The sequence below is a fragment of the Neoarius graeffei genome, chromosome 11 (assembly GCF_027579695.1).
Source record: "Neoarius graeffei isolate fNeoGra1 chromosome 11, fNeoGra1.pri, whole genome shotgun sequence".
NCBI lineage: Eukaryota > Metazoa > Chordata > Actinopteri > Siluriformes > Ariidae > Neoarius > Neoarius graeffei.
In genome coordinates this window covers 41,316,188-41,338,134 of record NC_083579.1, presented here as the reverse complement: position 1 = coordinate 41,338,134, position 21,947 = coordinate 41,316,188, and the positions used below count along the sequence as shown (strand labels likewise).

General features: G+C 41.9%; 1 protein-coding gene across 2 annotated transcripts in view; it reads left to right on the top strand.

Annotated features, from left to right (window-relative positions):
• The window catches only part of rcor1 (REST corepressor 1), a 36,272-nt gene extending 24,397 nt beyond the window's left edge, over window positions 1-11,875 (top strand). Inside the window, exons 5-13 of one of the 2 annotated variants that reach the window (XM_060933932.1) lie at window positions 2,601-2,762; window positions 3,036-3,154; window positions 6,098-6,176; window positions 6,377-6,427; window positions 6,791-6,988; window positions 7,098-7,175; window positions 7,343-7,400; window positions 7,845-8,083; window positions 10,085-11,875. In XM_060933932.1, the coding sequence (XP_060789915.1) occupies window positions 2,601-2,762; window positions 3,036-3,154; window positions 6,098-6,176; window positions 6,377-6,427; window positions 6,791-6,988; window positions 7,098-7,175; window positions 7,343-7,400; window positions 7,845-8,083; window positions 10,085-10,126 (1,026 nt within the window). In that variant the 3' untranslated portion in view covers window positions 10,127-11,875. Of the gene's footprint in view, window positions 1-2,600; window positions 2,763-3,035; window positions 3,155-6,097; window positions 6,177-6,376; window positions 6,428-6,790; window positions 6,989-7,097; window positions 7,176-7,342; window positions 7,401-7,844; window positions 8,092-10,084 lie in introns of both variants that reach the window. The other variant, XM_060933933.1, reaches the window with a different exon arrangement.
• Window positions 11,876-21,947: the final 10,072 nt, after the last annotated feature.

The following is a 21,947-nucleotide window of genomic DNA, read 5'->3' as shown; positions in this document are numbered from 1 at the left end:
TTTTTTTTTTTAATTTATTTTTTAATTCTCTGTATTTCAGTGCATTTTTAAGATTTGTTATTCCATCTTATTCAGATTAATATTTCCTGTGTGCATGCTACATATCAAATACGCAAGTACAGTGCTGAGCGTAAATGAGTACACCCCCTTTGAAAAGTAACATTTTAAACAGTATCTCCATGAACACAAACAATTTCCAAAATGTTGACAAGACAAAGTTTAATATAATGTCTGTTTAACTTATAACGTGAAAGTAAGGTTCATAATATAACTTCGATTACACATTTTTCAGTTTTACTCAAATTAGGGTGGTGCAAAAATGAGTACACCCCTCAACAAAAACTACTACATCTAGTACTTTGTATGGCCTCCATGATTTTTAATGACGGCACCAAGTCTTCTAGGCATGGAATGAACAAGTTGGCGACGTTTTGCAACATCAATCTTTTTCCATTCTTCAACAATGACCTCTTTTAGTGACTGGATGCTGGATGGAGAGTGATGCTCAACTTGTCTCTTCAGAATTCCCCAAAGAAAATAATTTCTTTACACCACAAAGGTGAAGGCTACAAGAAGATCAGCAAAGCTTTACTTATCAGTCAGAATACTGTAGCAAAAGTGGTACAAAAATTTAAGAAAGATGGAACTGCAACCATCTCACAGACACGTCCAGGTCATCCATGGAAGTTAACACCTCGACAGGAGCGTCTTCTGATGAGAAAGTTTGAATAAAATCGGCATGCAAGTTCACTGCAGTTATCTAAAGAAGTAAAAAGCCAAACTGGGGTGACTATTTCCCATGGGACAATACGGCGTACACTGCAGAGGAATGGCATGCATGGATGCCGTCCACGAAAGAAGCCTCTCCTAAAGCCCAGGCACAAAAAAGCCCGCCTAGAGTTTGCCAGGGCCCATGCTGACAAAGATGAAGACTACTGGGACTCTATACTCTGGAGTGATGAGACCAAGATAAATGTTTTTGGAACTGATGGCTTCAAAACTGTATGGCGTCGCAAAGGTGAGGAATACAAAGAAAAATGCATGGTGCCTACAGTGAAGCATGGTGGTGGCAGTGTCCTTATGTGGGGCTGCATGAGTGCTGCTGGTGTCGGGGAGCTGCATTTCATTGATGGCATCATGAATTCACAGATGTATTGCTCTATACTGAAAGAGAAGATGCTACCATCACTCCGTGCCCTTGGTCGTTGTGCACTTTTCCAACATGACTAAACGCACATCTAAGGCCACTGTTGGATTTATGAAGAAGAACAGGGTGAAAGTGATTCAGTGGCCAAGTATGTCTCCTGATCTGAACCCAATCGAACACCTATGGGGAATTCTGAAGAGACAAGTTGAGCATCACTCTCCATCCAGCATCCAGTCACTAAAAGAGGTCATTGTTGAAGAATGGAAAAAGATTGATGTTGCAAAATGTCGCCAACTTGTTCGTTCCATGCCTAGAAGACTTAGTGCTGTCATTAAAAATCATGGAGGCCATACAAAGTACTAGATGTAGTAGTTTTTGTTGTGGGGTGTACTCATTTTTGCACCACCCTAATTTGAGTAAAACTGAAAAACGTGTAATCGAAGTTATATTATGAACCTTACTTTCACGTTATAAGTTAAACAGATGTTATATTAAACTTTGTCTTGTCAACATTTTGGAAATTGTTTGTGTTCATGGAGATACTGTTTAAAATGTTACTTTTCAAAGGGGGTGTACTCATTTACGCTGAGCACTGTAACTATTCACCCAATTCATGATTTTTCCAAAAATATCTTGGGGGGGGGGGGGATTAAATGAAGAGAATTTTGGTACCAAAAATGCAACATTTATTTTCCTATTCTTTTATCAACTTAAATATTCCTTTTGTTTAAAAAAACAACAACAACTTTTGTTTCATTTTTCAGCCAACAATAATTTACCCACATTTGTAAAGGTTGGAGTAAAATGTAATAACCTATTAACTAAATTATTCCTTTTATTAAAAATGAAAAAAGTAACAAATGGGCCTTTTCATCATAAATTTTTATGAACATTTACGACCTCCATTTGCTTCTCTCTTCTTTAGCTTTCAGCAGTTTCTATAAAGAGCTCTGATTTCTTGTTAAACCTATTTGTACAGTTAATTGCACACCAGCTGTTTTCCCATTTTAGATCTGTTTTTTTGTGTTTTGGGGTCGTTAGAGCTGTGTTGCTTCCGCTTTGTGTGAAGCCATGTGCCTTCATGCTATTGTACATTTACTGATATCAATTACAACAGTTACAGCTGGGAAAAACTAAGCAATTATGCAGCTTAGTGATAATCGCGATTCATTTTTGTAATTTGTCGATTTGAAACATAAATTTGTATCGAAATTTATCATCGCACGATATATCGTTACATGCCTACTATCAGTTAGTTTTTTTTTTTTTTTTCTTTTTTATCAGACATGTCTGATAAAAAAGAAAAGAAAAAAAAAAAAAAAAAAAACTAACTATATTTAATATAAGACATAATGAACGTAATCGAAAGATGCCTACTATCAAATTGTATGATTTGTTAGTTAAATAGAAAGTATTTTTACATATATATTATGATACCATTTCTTCTTACCAGGCATTGGGAATGCTTTTCTGGCACAAACACAACATAGAGAAGTCTTTAGCAGACCTGCCCAATTTCACCCCTTTCCCTGACGAATGGACAGTAGAGGACAAAGTGTTGTTTGAACAGGGTTTCAGCTTTCACGGCAAGACTTTCCACCGCATCCAACAAATGGTGAGCCACCACAAGCAATTATAACACTGCGCTTATTAGGAATAACATTAAATATATGCAAGTTGTATCTTGGGAAATGTAATTCTTAGTTAGGCCTCCATTGAAAGTCTGTAGCTGCCAAGTGTCCTGGCAATCAAGTGAAGTAATGGTGGCGAGTATATTTTTATTTGTTGCTATCCAGGTTAATGACTAACACTATGAATAATCATGGCCTGTTCAATGCTTTGATATGATCTCGATCTGTAAAAAATTTTTTTTTTCCCTTCTCCCCAGCTTCCAGACAAGTCTATTGCAAGCCTTGTTCGGTTTTATTATTCCTGGAAGAAAACGCGCAGTAAAACCAGTGTCATGGATCGGCATGCACGCAAACAGAAGCGAGATCGTGAGGAGAGGTCAGCCTTTCATATAGATAGTTGGGTACATAATATTTGGACACTGATATTATTTTAGGATAAAATAATACTACAGGATAATGTTGAAATGTAATTAAAGTATAGAATTTCTTTATTTTAAGGATATTTACATCCAAATTGAGTGAGTGATATAGGAATCACTTTTTTGTATATATATAATTTTTTTAGGAAACACTTTTTATATGTGGTGCCCCATCAACACCCCCCCCCCCCCCGGTTATTTATTTATTTATTTATTTATTTATTTTTGAATAGACATCAAGTAATTGCACAAACTAACATTTATGTAACATTAATTTTTAATACTTGGTTGCAAATCCTATGCAGTCAATAATTGGGTGAAGTCTGAAACCCATAGATATTTCCAGACACTGGGTTTCTTTCGTGGTAACGCTCTGTCAGGCTTTTACTGCAGCTGTCTTCAGTTCCTGCTTGTTCTTGGGGCGTTTTGCCTTCAGTTTCGCCTTCAGCAAGTGAATTTCATGCTCTGTCAGATTCAGGTCAGGTGATTGACTTGGCTATTGCAGAACATTCTGCTTCTTTGCCTTCTCTTCTCATCCTCCTGGTACAAGTTGATCTGTCTGTAGGACACTTACCAGATGCGCCTACCTGTTCTTGATCTGGCTAACTGTTTTGAAGCAGGTTTTCTTCATCAGGGAGAGGATTCTTCTGTCATCCATCACAGTTGTTTTCAGTGGTCTTTTAGGCCTTTTGGTGTACCAAATTTGTTCACATGGAAGATTAGGAGTGGGGGGAAAGAATATGATCTCTGTGACCGTGGCATGGTTTTTAGTGCAAGAGGGACTGTTTTGGGCAATTCAGAAATTTCATGAACAATTTCATGTCTCTTAACTCGTTCTACCGTTTGATGTGAACGTTAACTGAAGCTCTTGACCTGTATGTGAATGATTTTATGCATTGCACTGCTGCCACATGATTGACTGACTGGATAATTTCATAAATGAGAAGAGGTAGAAATGTTCCTATTAAAGTGGCTGGTCTGTGTGTAAAAATATATATATATATATATATATATATATATATATATATATATATATACACACACACTAGTGTATCTCAAAAAAATTAGAATATTGTGAAAAAGTTCAATATTTTCCATCAGTTATTTAAGAAAGTGAAAATGTTATAGACTCATTACACACAAACTAAAATGTTTCAAGCATTTTTCTATTTTAATTTTAATCAGTATGGCATACAGTACAAAAACATAAAAAAAAACCCATCTCAAAATATTAGAATATTTCATTTCGAGTTTGAGTAAAACAGTATGAACACAGTGTATCTCTCGGTCTAGTTCAGTATACACAATCATGGGGAAGACTGCTGACTTGACTGTTGTCCAGAAGATGATCACTGATGCCCTCCACAAGGAGGGTAAGCCACAAAAGGTCATTGCTGAAAAGGGTGGCTGGAAAAGGTGCACAAGCAACAGGGATGGCCGCAGTCTTGAGAGGATTGTCAAGAAAAGTTGATTCGAGAACTTGGGAGAGCTTCACAAGGAGTGGACTGAGGCTGGTGTCAGTGTATCAAGACCCATCACGAACAGACATCTTCAAGAAAGGGGATACAACTTTCGCATTCCTAATATCAAGCTACTCCTGAGCCAGAGACAATCTCAGAAGTGTCTTATCTGAGCTAAGGAGAGAAAGAAATGGACTGTTGCTCAGTGGTCCAAAGTCCTCTTTTCAGATGAAAGTACATTTTGCATTTAATTTGGAAATCATGGTTCTAGAGTCTGGAGGAAGAGTGGAGAGGCACAGAATCCAAGGTGTTTGAAGCCCAGTGTGAAGTTTCCACAGTCTGTGATGATTTGGGGTGCCATGTCATCTGCTGGTGTTGGTCCACTGTATTTTATCAAGTCCAAAGTCAACACAGCCATCTACCAGGGGATTTTACAGCACTTCATGCTTCCATCTGCTGACGAGCTTTTTGGAGATGCTGATTTCCTTTTCCAGCAGGACTTGGCACCTACCCACAGTGCCAAAACTACAACCAAATGGTTTGCTGACCATGATATTACTGTGTTTGATTGGCCAGCCAACTTGCCTGACCTGAACCCCATAGAGAATCTTTGGGGTATTGTCAAGAGGAAGATGAGAAACACCCGACCCAAAAATACAGATACGCTGAAGGCCACTATCAAAGCTACCTGGGCTTCAATAACACCTCAGCAGTGCCACAGACTGATCACCTCCATGCCACACCGCATTGATACAGTGATTCATGGTAAAGGAGCCCCAACCAAGTATTGAGTGTATAAATGAATATATTTTTCAGAAGTTGGACATTTCTGTATTGTAAATCCTTTTTTTGATTGATCTTGGGGAATATTCTAATAATTTGAGATACTGGATTTCTGATGTTCATGAGCTATAAGCCATAATCATCAAAATTAAAACAAAAAAGGCTTTAAATATTTCACTTTACATGTAATGAATATAGAATATATGAAAGTTTACCTTTTTGAATTAAATTATGAAAAAAAGGAACTTTTTCATGGTATTCTAATTTTTTTGAGATGCACTAGTATATATTTTACACACAGTGTATATATATATATAAAATATAATATGCATGCATGCTGGTGCAAGCTAACGTCTACATCAGATTCTTTCTTTCAAAATGTCCAGGGGTGGTGGGTTTGTTTGTTTGTTTGTTTGTTTGTTTGTTTGTTTGTTTTTTTTAAAACTAGCCATTGAAAATCTGGTGCACAAAGTGCCACCTTTTTCCAAATTTTTGTTTCATATTATCTTTAAAGTATGTAGGTGAGGTTCAGGACATCACTGCATCATTAAATTACACAGTCAGTTTCAGTATTCATTTTTATTAGTGTTGATCTTTCACCAGGTACATTTTGTCAACTGTAAGATCAAATTAAATTACTCTGTTTTTGTTTCTAAGTGATGACGAGGCGGATGAGACGAGCTGCATCTCTCCAGCTGACGCAGAATTGGAATCAAACAAGGAGGAAAAAAAAGAGGTGTGTGTAAAAAGTTGTCTGTATATGAAGTATAATGGACTTTTTGCCACACTTTCGTTATTTCTGGGAGTTGAACTTGCAGTCCTGCACACACTTGTCTGAGTCATTGACCTTGGATCCCTTTTGCAATTTTTTTTTTCCTTTCAAATATCATGAAGGTTTTTTTTAAACACTTGTTTTTTTCCTCCCTCCTCCCTCAGGGTGCATCTGGACTTGAAAAGCAGGATACAAAACCTGTACCTATCCAGAAGGTATCAGTACAGATTTAAATAAATCAGTGCCTTGACTGTCATGACTCTTCACTGTTCTTCACGTATATAGTCTAGCCCTTTTACTTATGCATTAGTAGCAGTTATACAGCATGCTTTTTAGCATCATGTCCATTTTTATCCAGCTGGGGAAAATTAGCAGTACATTTTTATTTGGTTTCCTGATTAAACGGAGAGAAAAATGGGCGTAAATTGCCGAATAGCAAATGTTGATATCGATGCTGCTAGTTACAAGTAGCCAATTTCCGATTTTATAGGACCTTTTTTTTTTTTTAACCTCCTTCAGTGGTTTCTTCCTTCAGTTGCAAACCATAGTCAACTAATAGGTTTTGAACCCCTTTTTAGCCAGCACCTCTCACAGACAAGCCAGCTCACATTAAAAAGGAAGCACAAGGTCCAAGGAGCCACCACCGGGCCAAGAGAAAGCCTCCCAAAGGCATGCACCTGAACCAGAGTGATGTGACTGCCATGTCAAGCAGTGGCCCAGCCGCAGCCAGCGTTCTCAGGCAGCTGGACATGGAGCTCATCGCCATTAAACGACAGGTTTGTTCTATCCAGTCTACATTCATTTAACTTTAACCTAGCATACTGAGCATATGTTCAGCATCATAGTGCGTGTTTAAATATGTGCTTATGTGAAACCTGTCTGCAGATCCAGAGCATCAAACAGAACAACAGTGCCCTAAGAGAAGCGCTCGATACAGGGGTAGAGGAGTTTCGGCCTCCTGAGGTAATGATATGCCATATGTCGAAAAGTCAGGTTTTCTTCCTGTTCTTAAGAATTTAAAAAGTGGAAGTTGAGGCACAGCTGTGGCACATAAAAGGATCCAGTGTTTATGTTGAGGCTTTTGATTTTGATGAAACTCTAAGTCTAATTTAAGCACACTGTTTTCAAAGGTGAGTCAGAAATTCAACACACGCTGGACTACAGAGGAGCAACTTCTTGCGGTACAAGGTAAATTTGCAGGGTATTTTTAACTAGTACGACTTAAAATTTAGTGTTGTGCTTTTTTTTTTAAATAAGCTGTTGCAATCCTGTGGAGGACATTAAGAACAATTTAATGGTGCTGGGTAGACATACAGCATTATATACACACACGCACGAGGGTAAGTCAAAAAGTTCTAAGACAGAAATGTTATAATTTTAAAAGGTGTGAAAGGCATCCCCCAGAATTCTACAAAGAAGGAATTCTCCGATGGAAACACGGCTTGCAGAAGTATTTAGAATTAAATGGAGGATATGTAGAGAAGTAGCTGTTATTTTCATAAATAAAGAATTTTTTCAATTTGTCTTAGAACTTTTTGACTTACCCTCGTGTGTGTGTGGTGTTATAAAATTATATATATTTTTTCTTTTAGTTAGTTAGTAAAAAAAAAATTGTTCTCTCCGATCTTTCAGCTATAAGGAAATACGGAAGGGATTTCCAGGCCATTTCCGATGTCATCGGCAACAAGTCTGTGGTTCAGGTGAAGAACTTCTTCGTAAACTACCGCCGCCGCTTCAATTTGGATGAAGTGCTGCAGGAGTGGGAGGCCGAGCACGGTGTGGAAGCCTCCAAGAGCTCGGAAGAAGAGAAAATGGAGGTGTCGTCCGAGGAAGGAACCACCACACCTGTACCACCAGAGGACCAGAAGGAGGTCTGAAGGTCTTGAATCAAGACGACACATTCCATTTTATGTCATTAAAAGTTCTTAAAAATGCTCCAAAAGTTTGCTCACACTTTTTTTAAAAAATATTTTTAAGTGACATTTTTATTAACAACCCCGATTCCAAAAAAGTTGGGACAAAGTACAAATTGTAAATAAAAACGGAATGCAATGATGTGGAAGTTTCAAAATTCCATATTTTATTCAGAATAGAACATAGATGGCATATCAAATGTTTAAACTGAGAAAATGTATCATTTAAAGAGAAAAATTAGGTGATTTTTTAAATTTCATGACAACAACACATCTCAAAAAAGTTGGGACAAGGCCATGTTTACCACTGTGAGACATCCCCTTTTCTCTTTACAACAGTCTGTAAACGTCTGGGGACTGAGGAGACAAGTTGCTCAAGTTCAGGGATAGGAATGTTAACCCATTCTTGTCTAATGTAGGATTCTAGTTGCTCAACTGTCTTAGGTCTTTTTTGTCGTATCTTCCGTTTTATGATGCGCCAAATGTTTTCTATGGGTGAAAGATCTGGACTGCAGGCTGGCCAGTTCAGTACCCGGACCCTTCTTCTACGCAGCCATGATGCTGTAATTGATGCAGTATGTGGTTTGGCATTGTCATGTTGGAAAATGCAAGGTCTTCCCTGAAAGAGACGTCGTCTGGATGGGAGCATATGTTGCTCTAGAACCTGTTTCAGCATTGATGGTGTCTTTCCAGATGTGTAAGCTGCCCATGCCACATGCACTAATGCAACCCCATACCATCAGAGATGCAGGCTTCTGAACTGAGCGCTGATAACAACTTGGGTCGTCCTTCTCCTCTTTAGTCCGAATGACACGGCGTCCCTGATTTCCATAAAGAACTTCAAATTTTGATTCGTCTGAGCACAGAACAGTTTTCCACTTTGCCACAGTCCATTTTAAATGAGCCTTGGCCCAGAGAAGACGTCTGCGCTTCTGGATCACGTTTAGATACGGCTTCTTCTTTGAACTATAGAGTTTTAGCTGGCAACGGCGGATGGCACGGTGAATTGTGTTCACAGATAATGTTCTCTGGAAATATTCCTGAGCCCATTTTGTGATTTCCAATACAGAAGCATGCCTGTATGTGATGCAGTGCCGTCTAAGGGCCCGAAGATCATGGGCACCCAGTATGGTTTTCCGGCCTTGACCCTTACGCACAGAGATCCTTCCAGATTCTCTGAATCTTTTGATGATGATATGCACTGTAGATGATGATATGTTCAAACTCTTTGCAATTTTACACTGTCGAACTCCTTTCTGATATTGCTCCACTATTTGTCGGCGCAGAATTAGGGGGATTGGTGATCCTCTTCCCATCTTTACTTCTGAGAGCCGCTGCCACTCCAAGATGCTCTTTTTATACCCAGTCATGTTAATGACCTATTGCCAATTGAACTAATGAGTTGCAATTTGGTCCTCCAGCTGTTCCTTTTTTGTACCTTTAACTTTTCCAGCCTCTTATTGCCCCTGTCCCAACTTTTTTGAGAGGTGTTGCTGTCATGAAATTTCAAATGAGCCAATATTTGGCATGAAACTTCAAAATGTCTCACTTTCGACATTTGATATGTTGTCTATGTTCTATTGTGAATACAATATCAGTTTTTGAGATTTGTAAATTATTGCATTCCGTTTTTATTTACAATTTGTACTTGGTCCCAACTTTTTTGGAATCGGGGTTGTAGTTGTGTGAGAACCATTTGGAAGGGAAGGGGGTGGTGTTGTATGTAATTTAAAAGAAAAAAAAAAAGCTAAACTAAATTGCAGACTGAAAGGAAGAGCTCGTTCATTACTTGTTTATGAAAACATTTGGAAAAGCTGGTGTCTCCAGACTTGTACAGGAGGTGCATGCGTAATACACCAAGGCCTAACTGGCTTGTGTCCTGCGCTTAAACAAGTCAGAGACTAAAGAAGGTAATCTTAGGAACACTCTTTAACACTTTTTTTTTTTTTTTTTGTCCAGGAACCTATGCCCACAGAAGCACAGACCCCCTCTGCCTCTTGAGTGCCCATATCTGAGAGATCAGATGTTTCTGATCCAAGCGCTATCTGCAGTCCAGTTGAAGGCATGCTGTGCTGAAGAGGCACCGGCTTGTACCCACCATTCCCACCGGTCTCCTTGCTGCTGCTCCTTTGACTCGGCTGAAATCTTTTGATTCTTACATGTCCTCCAAAGTCAACTGGCCTCAACTGGCCCCAACCCAGGAATAAGGATAGTCTTTACTTTTGTATTGTCACTGCCAACAGGAAGTCGTCTCTGTCAGGTCAATGTTGTGCCTGGTGCGCCAAGCGCTATATTCTCTGAACCTTCAGAAACGCAGAGGACGCCGGATGGATTTTGTGATCTCGTCAACAACAGAGGAAAGTTTGACTTTTGTCGAAGGTTCAATAAACATTGTTTTGGTCTCCTTCATAACTTGCTAGTTATTTTAGTGTCGCATCCAGCTCTTGCATAAGTTTTGTTCCTTGTCAGTTTGTACAGTGATCATATTTACTATGTTTGATTTTAGATGAGTCATCATTGCTATCATGACTTAAACTATTCGTCTATTTATTTGCTTAATAAGTTGTTTGAAAGGAATAATAGTTTTTCCAGTTATGAAAGAACGTGTATTGAGTTCTTGATGCCTGAATCTGAAAGGCATATGAAATAGTCTTGATTCTGTTAATTGGTAGAACGGCCAGCTTTGGTGCTGCAAGTAACCGAGATAATTATCTGCCTTTAAAGACATGACAGTGAAGTCATTTAGCAAAGTTAGTATTAGTATTTTTATTTATTCAGCCATGTAAAATATGTTTAACATATAATTAAGTGATTTTCTTCAAGTGAACCAAGCAAATATAGACAAGTCAGACAATTTATTGCCTCTTATCTCCCACATACTGGCTCTTCCCAGGTCCTCAGGGATGTGCTACAGAAGCCAGACATCACTGAGGAACTCATGACGACTCGGCCTTATTGCAGCTGGAATGCAAACGCAAGTTTGTGTTCGGCTTTATTTTAAATCCATTTTAAATTCTGGACAGTTGGATGGGTGAAACCTATTATTAACGAATTATGAATAAATGACAAAGCAGGTGAAGGTGTCAATCTTGAACATCCTCCTTTTAAGATATTCAAATCAATGAATTCAGAATATTTAATTTTCTTTAAATATAGTGGGTTCAGTGTATCAGGTTCTCACTTGATTAGAATTTAAGTGAATTGCTTAAGTAATGCATTAAGAAAGAAGCTTAATGGGCAGTTAATAATTGTTGGTGAGGGTTGTGTGTGAATATTGAAAAATAAAATTATCTTATGTTTTTTTTTTTATTATTTTTTTGGTATATGCTTTTGTCTTGGGTTTTTAACGAGGTGTGCTAAGGTCTGTCGTGCATGCATGGGCAATTATTTGGTAAAAGTGGTCCAAGTTTAATGGTGTATTCTCCAGTAAAATAAGAAGGGACATGTGGATGCAGGTTGTTCAGTTATTACAAGCACTACAGATGTAATAGATGCAGGCTACTGAGATTTGGACACAAATGGTCAAGTCTGTCCTGAGGTTATTTTCTTTTTCTCCATCCATATTCATTTACTGTGTCAACCACAAATAGGAAGCCTGAATGATTTAGATGATCTTTGTCCGTGTGTGTGTGCGCACGCGCGTGTGCATACATGCTTCAGTGTGTGTTTTCTGACAATACAGACTTTGCCCACATATAACCGGTTTGTCACATTAGCCACAGAATAAACCAGTGCGATTTAACCAAATAATGGAGTATGTGTGTTTTTATGATTATGATTTCATTACTGTAAAGAGTTTTGCACAATACTTGGAATTAGTGATGCAGTTATGAGACAACAAGGTTAAAAAAATTATTTTCAGGTAAGCTTGTTTATTTTGATGTCACGCAATTTGAACAATGAAAATTGTCTAGAATATCGGTAAGCTTGACCCAATCGATAACCTGTATGATACAATATCTTAAAAAAAAAAAAAAAAACTGGGGTGGGTTTCCCAAAAGTTTCTTAATGCTAAGAGCATAAACTAATGGAGAAAGTGTTCATTGTGGTGCTCGTTCTACCATATAATCATCTTTGTGCTACGATGCTTTTGGGAAACCCACCCCTGGTGGGTTAAATTCTAAGATTTTCCCTACAGGGGAGTAATTTTATGAGATAATGATGGGGTGGCACGGTGGTGTAGTGGTTAGCGCTGTCGCCTCACAGCAAGAAGGTTCTGGGTTCGAGCCCCGTGGCCGGCGAGGGCCTTTCTGTGTGGAGTTTGCATGTTCTCCCCATGTCCGCGTGGGTTTCCTCCGGGTGCTCCGGTTTCCCCCACAGTCCAAAGACATGCAGGTTAGGTTAACTGGTGACTCTAAATTGACCGTAGGTGTGAATGTGAGTGTGAATGGTTGTCTGTGTCTATGTGTCAGCCCTGTGATGACTTGGCGACTTGTCCAGGGTGTACCCCGCCTTTCACCCGTAGTCAGCTGGGATAGGCTCCAGCTTGCCTGCGACCCTGTAGAACAGGATAAAGCGGCTAGAGATAACGAGATTTACCAGAGCAAAAAATTTTTTCACATGAAATAGAAAGTGAAAGCAAATCCATTATTGTACATCTCCAGCATTGTGTAATCTTTTTGGATAATGTACCAGTACACGTACTGTAAAGTCTATTGTGTTTTTAAAATTCATTTCTAAAACTGAGAGTAACCTCGCTTGCAGTTGCATAGAAGAGAGGTCATAGAAATAATGAAGAACTCAGGCAGCTTAGCCTACTCTGTATCATCCAGTCAAGCCAAGGGACTTGGCTTTCACCATATCCAGGGTGTGTCCACTCCAGAGGTGGAGAAACTGGATTGACAGTGTAAAAGTCCTGCTTCGGTTTTCCTTCTGCCTGTGCTCTCAACACCGGTGATTTCACCAATTAGCTCATCAACCTGGCTAAGGGGATGTGGTAATTAGGATCAGCTGGTTCATTGAATTGGCTGGAGCGAAAATGTGGCAGGGTTTTTACTTTCTGCACCCGGGTTTTTCCACCTCTGGTCCACTCCCATATCTAGCTCATTGTGATGTAAATCATTATTGTAAGATTGTACGTATTTAGATGAAAATTAGGAACTGTAAAGCTACACTGGAGCTACAGTACGTACTGTGTCATTATGTGGCTATTTGTTTCACACTCAGAAATAATCACATTAATAATGCATCATGGTACTGTTAAAGTCTAGGCACCCTATTGTTTTTTTTTTAAGTACAAACTTTGTAATATATTTTTCTTTTATGACTTTTACACTAAGGCGGCACGGTGGTGTAGTGGTTAGCACTGTCGCCTCACAGCAAGAAGGTCCGGGTTCGAGCCCCGTGGCCGGCGAGGGCCTTTCTGTGCGGAGTTTGCATGTTCTCCCCGTGTCCGCGTGGGTTTCCTCCGGGTGCTCCGGTTTCCCCCACAGTCCAAAGACATGCAGGTTAGGTTAACTGGTGATTAAATTGACCGTAGGTGTGAATGTGAGTGTGAATGGTTGTCTGTGTCTATGTGTCAGCCCTGTGATGACCTGGCGACTTGTCCAGGGTGTACCCCACCTTTCGCCCGTAGTCAGCTGGGATAGGCTCCAGCTTGCCTGCGACCCTGTAGAACAGGATAAAGCGGCTAGAGATAATGAGATGAGATGAGACTTTTACACTATTGAATCAGTAAAAAAAAAGATTTCCAAACATTAGTTTTCCAGCAAGCCCTGTGATGACCTGGCGACTTGTCCAGGGTGTACCCCGCCTTTCGCCCGTAGTCAGCTGGGATAGGCTCCAGCTTGCCTGCGACCCTGTAGAAGGATAAAGCGGCTACAGATAATGAGATGAGATGAGATGAGTTTTCCAACACAAAATTAAATGTGACAGAAAAATGTTTGTATGTCAGCAAAAAAAGCAGTATATTACATATGAGACACTTTTCAAACAAAAACATAATGAAGGTTACTGGGTTTTACTGCAAAATTAAGAAACAAATGTGACAAATTCTCCAGAAGAATTGTGTCTGGTTCTGCAAGATGCTCAGTAAACTCTGTTTACTGCTCATTTTTGTTTTAGATTATAGTACTTTGTTTCTTTGCATGCGTCTAAGCCTTTATGCACACTACCGAAAATAGTTAGGCTGTGACACTCTTCAAGGGAAAAATCCACCCTGAATGATTAGCATATTAATTTTTGTAATGAACAAGTGAGCCACAGTGGCATCCAAGATTTATTTTGCAATGAAATTCTAAGTTTATTTTTAACTTCTTTCACTGACATATTGGTCTATTTTCACCTTGCTGAATGGTTTCCTGTATTACCCACAGCACACTGGATTACAACATAATCACTCCGTTTGAGGGGAAAAAGTGGAAGCAATGAGATTTGAAAAAAAAATCACATCTTATTGTAGCGGGCGGCACGGTGGTGTAGTGGTTAGCGCTGTCGCCTCACAGCAAGAAGGTTCTGGGTTCGAGCCCCGTGGCCGGCGAGGGCCTTTCTGTGTGGAGTTTGCATGTTCTCCCCGTGTCCGCGTGGGTTTCTTCTGGGTGCTCCGGTTTCCCCCACAGTCCAAAGACATGCAGGTTAGGTTAACTGGTGACTCTAAATTGACCGTAGGTGTGAATGTGAGTGTGAATGGTTGTCTGTGTCTGTGTGTCAGCCCTGTGATGACCTGGCGACTTGTCCAGGGTGTACCCCGCCTTTCGCCCGTAGTCAGCTGGGATAGGCTCCAGCTCGCCTGCGACCCTGTAGAACAGGATAAAGCGGCTACAGATGATGAGATGAGAAGTTCTAAAACACTTAGCCCCCCCCCCCCCCCCCCCCCCCCGAAAATATAATTTTAATGTGATTGCGAAGCAAGTACAATACAGTATTTTTATCTGTCATACCATTTTTTTCCCCATGCTTCCTCTCCCACAGTTTTTAAGATATTGACCCCAAACCAACTTTGACTCATGCATCCTGTACATGAATAGCATGTTTGTATACAGTTTTTGGAAAGAGACATTCATTTTCTCATTATTTTCTCTTTTTTTATTTTATTGCCCCATAGCAATACATGAAGTTCCAGAATCAAAGTCTTCTTGCTTGCTCATGCTTCATTAAAGAGCCACCAAACTTAATATAACACCTCAGGGCATCTCACCCAGCACGTACATGAAATCAGCTATGACCTTTTTTTTCTTTTTCATCCATCCTTTTTTTCTCCCATTGGCAGCAATGAATTTTTGGCCCAATAGAAATACATTGGCCATCAGAAGCCAAGTCATGATTCATCCAACAGCCATCAAACTTCATTTCACCAAGTCACACAACACACACGTCCATCCATCATGAGCTGCACTCATCATTTTTTGTATTGTGGTAGAGCACTTACACTCGATTTTCTTCAGGAAATGCATATGTCTAGTTTAATATACTAGCATTTATCACTTACAGACTTTCTTAGTTTTTCCAGCGGAGGTATTTTTTGATGTGTCCTAACAGATACAGTGTCTTGCAAAAGTATTCATCCCCCTTGGTGTTTGTCCTGTTTTGTTGCATTACGAGACGGAATTAAAATGGATTTTTGGGGCATTAGCACCATTTGATTTACACAACATGCCTACCACTTTAAAGGTGCAAATTGTTTTATTGTGACACAAACAATAAGATGAAAAAAAAAACAGAAATCTGGAGTGTGCATAGGTATTCACCCCCTTTTGTATGAAACCCCTAAATAAGAGCTGGTCCAACCAATTCACTTCATAAGTCACATAATTAGTTGATTAAGATCCACCTGTGTGCAATCAAAGTGTCACATGATCTGTCGCATGATGTCTGTATAAATCAACCTGTTCTGGAAGGACCCTGACTCTGCTACACTACTAAGCAAGCAACGTGAAAACCAAGGAGCCTCCAAACAGGTCAGAGACAAAGTTGTGGAGAAGTATAGATCAGGGTTGGGTTATAAAAAAAAATTCCATACTTTGAATATCCAGGGAGCACCATTAAATCCATTATAGCAAAATGGAAAGAATATAGCACCACTACAAACCTGACAAGAGAAGGCCCGTCCATCAAAACTCACAGACTGGGCAAGGAGTGCATTAATCAGAGATGCAACAAAGACACCAAAGATAACACTGAAGGAACTGCAGAGATCCACAGTGGATATGGGAGTATCTGTCCATAGGACCACTTTAAGCCGAACACTCCACAGAGCGGGGCTTTATGGAAGAGTGGCCAAAAAAAATTAATTGCTTAAAAAATCACGTTTGGAGTTTGCCCAACAGCACGTGGCAGACTCACCAAACACATGGAAGAAGATTCTCTGGTCAAATAAGACAAAAATTGAACTTTTTGGCCATCGTAGGAAATGCCATGTGTGGCACAAACCCAACACCCTGAGAACACCATTCCTACAGTGAAGCATGGTGGTGGCAGCATCATGCTGTGGGGATGTTTTTCATCTGCAGGGACAGGAAAGCTGGTCAGGACCGAAGGAAAGATGGATGGCACTAAATACAGGGCAATTCTGGTGGAAAACTTGTTTGAATTGGCCAGAGGTTTGAGACTGGGATGAAGGTTCATGTTCCAGCATGACAATGACCCTAAACATACTGCTAAAGTTACACTGGAGGGGTTTAAAGGGAAACATTTAAATGTCTTGGAATGGCCTAGTCAAAGCCCAGACTTCAAACCAATTGAGAATCTGTGGCATAACTTGAAGATTGCTGTACACCAACGCAACCCGTTTAACTTGAAGGAGTTGGAGCAGTTTTGCCTTGAGGAATGGGCAAAAATCCTAGATGTGCTAAGCTAAAAGAGACATACCCCAAGAGATTTGCAGCTGTAATTGCAGCAAAAGGTGGCTCTACAATGTATTGACTTTGGGGGTGAATACCTATGTACACTCCAGATTTTGTTTTGTTTTTTCACCTTAATTATTGTTTGTGTCAAAATAAAAAAATGTGCACCTTTAAAGTGGTAGGCATGTTGTGTAAATCAAATGGTGCTAACCCCCCAAAATCCATTTTAATTCCATCTTGTAATGCGACAAAACAGGACAGACACAAAGGGGGATGAATATTTTTGCAAGACACTGTAGGTGCAACATGTGGCCGCAAACCTCTGAAGGATATCAAGCTATTAATAGTGTACTTGAATGGGACAACTTTTAAGGTGTCATGAAGCATAATGGTTCAATGTAGGGTAGGTAAATTATTTTAGAAGGTCTTTTTTTATTGTTTTTCTTGAAATTCTCTTTACATCCTGTCAGCAATGAATAAATCAAATGCTCTGACAATAAAAAGAAATAAATGTCACCGGTGGCAGTTGCAGGGCTGTAAAAAGCTCGTCCAATCTTTTTATTCGGTCTGAATGAAATAATTGGATGGCCTACTTGCACGCACTCTGCCTGTGTGCTCATTGTGTGTGACCAGAGTCTTCCACAAGGTTAGGCAGACATATTGCTAAACCTATCAAGTTAGTCAACAGCTGTGAGTACTAACATTCACCATGTTCATTGTTTACATTCATCATGATAATGTCAGATGTTTCCTTACATGGGAATGAGACATGAGGTGGTTGATATGAGAATGACGCACTATGCTCCTCTTCCCAGTGCTCTCTCTCATCGACTCGTCCTCCAGCAGTAATCAGGCAGTGTGTGTTCATGTGTTTTGGAGATGTAGCTTTTTTTTTTGAGGGAGCGCTGAAGGGACAGGGTGAGATTTTTCAATTGGATGCTTTCAAAGTGTAGCTTACTCTTTCTGGTTTCTCCAAAAGTATGAGTGTACTTCAAAAAGTTTTCGGCCTTGCCCGGAAACAAAAGGCGTAACTCCCATCTTGGGGCATAACTCATCTCATCTCATCTCATTATCTCTAGCCGCTTTATCCTTCTACAGGGTCACAGGCAAGCTGGAGCCTATCCCAGCTGACTATGGGCGAAAGGCGGGGTACACCCTGGACAAGTCGCCAGGTCATCACAGGGCCGACACATAGACACAGACAACCATTCACACTCACATTCACACCTACGGTCAATTTAGAGTCACCAGTTAACCTAACCTGCATGTCTTTGGACTGTGGGGGAAACCGGAGCACCCGGAGGAAACCCACGCGGACACGGGGAGAACATGCAAACTCCGCACAGAAAGGCCCTCGCCGCCACGGGGCTCGAACCCGGACCTTGCTGTGAGGCGACAGCGCTAACCACTACACCACCGTGCCGTGGGGCATAACTGTATACTATAAAACCTTATATCACTGTCCACAAAAACTCAAATGAAAGAAGCAATCAAAGGAAAAAGGAGAGGAACACTTCGAGCTGGTGTGCTGCTGCTCCAGGACAATGCGCCCGTCCACACAGCACAGGCAACAGTGGCGGAAGCAGTCAAATGTGGCTTTGAACTGTTGCTCCAGGCACCTTACTCACCCAATCTGGCACCGTCTGACTTCTGTCTGTTTCCCAAACCGAAATCCTACTTGTGTGGTCGCCATTTTCAGAGTGATGAAGTCATTCATGTTGTTGAGGAGGATCTGGAGGCTCAAGATGTGACCTTCCGTGAAGGGATAGCAAAGCTTGGATATCGGTGGACCAAGTGCATTGAAGTTAAAGGAGACTATGTAGAAAAATAATGAAAGAACAATCTTTCTCATGTGATGTTTTCTGGGTGAGGCCAAGAATTTTTTGTAGTACCCTTACACCTACCCTGCCTTTACTAAGTCTAGCCTCTATGTTTGCTTAGAGTCTGAGTCCCATCTCTCTCTCTCTGTTTTCTGATATATGAGCTTGAGTGAGGGCGGCACGGTGGTGTAGTGGTTAGCACTGTCGCCTCACGGCAAGAAGGTCCGGGTTCAAGCCCAGCGGCCGGCGAGGGCCTTTCCGTGTGGAGTTTGCATGTTCTCCCCGTGTCTGCGTGGGTTTCCTCCGGGTGCTCCGGTTTCCCCCACAGTCCAAAGACATGCAGGTTAGGCTAATTGGTGGCTCTAAATTGACTGTAAGTGTGAATGGCTGTTTGTGTCAGCCCTGTGATGATCTGACGACTTGTCCAGGGTGTACCCCGCCTCTCGCCCATAGTCAGCTGGGATAGGCTCCAGCTTGCCCGCGACCCTGTAGAACAGGATAAGCGGCTACAGATGATGGATGTAGAAAAATAATCCAAGGACAATCTTTCTCCTGTGACGTTTTCTGGGTGAAGCCAAGAACTTTTTGAAGTACCCTTATACCTACCCTGCCTTTACTAAGTCTAGCCTCTATGTTTACTTAGAGTCTGAATCCCATCTCTCTCTCTCTGTTTTCTGATATGTGAGCTTGAGTGAGGGTGGTTTAGTGGTTAGCACTTTCGCCTCACAGCAAGAAGGTCCTGGGTTCGAGCCCCGTGGCCGGCGAGGGCCTTCCTGTATGGAGTTTGCATGTTCTCCCCGTGTCTGCGTGGGTTTCCTCTGGGTGCTCTGGTTTCCCCTACAGTCCCAAGACATGCAGGTTAGGCTAATTGGTGGCTCTAAATTGACCATAGGTGTGAATGGTTGTTCATGTCAGCCCTCCGATGACCTGGCGACTTGTCCAGGGTGTACCTGGCCTCGCCCAGAAAACGTCACAGGAGAAAGATTGTTCTTGCATTATTTTTCTACGTCCATCATCTGTGGGTGACACGGTGGTGGAAGTGGTTAGCACGGTCGCCTCACAGCAAGAAGGTTCCAGGGTTTGAACCCAGCGACTGGTGAGGGCCTTTCTGTGTGTTGTCTGCATGGGTTTCCTCCGGGTGCTCCGGTTTCCCCCACAGTCCAAAGCCATGCAGTTAGGTTAACGTGGGGCGGCCTTGGGCTGAAGTGCCCTTGAACAAGGTACTGTACCTAACCCCTGACTGCTCCCCGGGCGCTCTAGTGTGGCTGCCCACTGCTCTGGGTGTGTGCATGTGTGTTCACTGTGCTTTTTATTATTAGTCACATGCACACTTCAAGCACAGTGAAATTCATCCTCTGCATTTAACCCATCTGAAGCAGTGAACACACGCGCACACACACTCAGAGCAGTGGGCAGTCACACCAGAGCGCCTGGGGAGCAGTCAGGGTTCAGGTACCTTGCTCAAGGGCACCTCAGCCCAAGGCTGAGGCCGCCCCATGTCATCCTAACCGCATGTCTTTGGATTGTGGGGGAAACCGGAGCAAACCCATGGGGAGAACATGCAAACTCCACACAGAAAGGCCCTCACCGGCTGCTAGGTTCAAACCTGGAACCTTCTTGCTGTGAGGCGACCGTGCTAACCACTACACCACCGTGCCGCCCAAGTGAAAGAAGAAAAAGAAAGAAGCACACACTTGTGAAATTTCCTCTCTGCATTTAACCCATCTGAAGCAGTGAACACACATACGTGAGCAATGAGCAGCCATGCTAACAGCGCCCGGGGAGCAGTTGGGAGTTCGGTGCCTCGCTCAAGGGCACCTCAGCCCAAGGCCGTCCCATATTAACCTAACCGCATGTCTTTGGACTGTGGGGGAAACCCACACAGACACGGGGAGAACATGCAAACTCCGTGCAGAAAGGCCCTTGCTGGCTGCTGGGCTCGAACTCAGAACCTTCTTGCTGTGAGGCGACTGTACTAACCACTACACCACCCAAAAGTGGTGTGCATGTGACAAATAAAGGTTTCTTCTTCTTCTACCCCGCCTCTCACCCATAGTCAGCTGGGATAGGCTCCAGCTCCAGCTTGCCTGTGACCCTGTAGAACAGGATGGAGCTTGACTGAAAGATGGTATTTTTTCATACACTACCGTTCAAAAGTTTGGGGTCATTTTGAAATTTCCTTATTTTTGAAAGAAAAGCACTGTGCTTTTCAATGAAGATCACTTTAAACTAATCAGAAATACACTCCATACGTTGCTAATGTGGTAAATGACTATTCTAGCTGCAAATGTCTGGTTTTTGGTGCAGTATCTACATAGGTGGGCGGCACGGTGGTGTAGTGGTTAGCGCTGTCGCCTCACAGCAAGAAGGTCTGGGTTCGAGCCCCGTGGCCGGCGAGGGCCTTTCTGTGCGGAGTTTGCATGTTCTCCCCGTGTCCGCGTGGGTTTCCTCCAGGTGCTCCGGTTTCCCCCACAGTCCAAAGACATGCAGGTTAGGTTAACTGGCGACTCTAAATTTACCGTAGGTGTGAATGTGAGTGTGAATGGTTGTCTGTGTCTATGTGTCAGCCCTGTGATGACCTGGCGACTTGTCCAGGGTGTACCCCGCCTTTCGCCCGTAGTCAGCTGGGATAGGCTCCAGCTTGCCTGCGACCCTGTAGAAGGATAAAGCGGCTAGAGATAATGAGATGAGATGAGATCTACATAGGTGGGCGGCACGGTGGTGTAGTGGTTAGCGCTGTCGCCTCACAGCAGGAAGGTCCGGGTTCGAGCCCTGTGGCCGGCGAGGGCCTTTCTGTGCGGAGTTTGCATGTTATCCCCGTGTCCGCGTGGGTTTCCTCCAGGTGCTCCGGTTTCCCCCACAGTCCAAAGACATGCAGGTTAGGTTAACTGGCGACTCTAAATTGACCGTAGGTGTGAATGTGAGTGTGAATGGTTGTCTGTGTCTATGTGTCAGCCCTGTGATGACCTGGCGACTTGTCCAGGGTGTACCCCGCCTCTCGCCTGTAGTCAGCTGGGATAGGCTCCAGCTTGCCTGCGACCCTGTAGAACAGGATAAAGCGGCTACGGATAACGAGATGAGATGAGATGAGATCTACAGTACGTAGGTGCATAGAGGCCCATTTCCAGCAACTCTCACTCCAGTGTTCTAATGGTACAATGTGTTTGCTCATTGCCTCAGAAGGCTAATGGATGATTAGAAAACCCTTGTACAATCATGTTA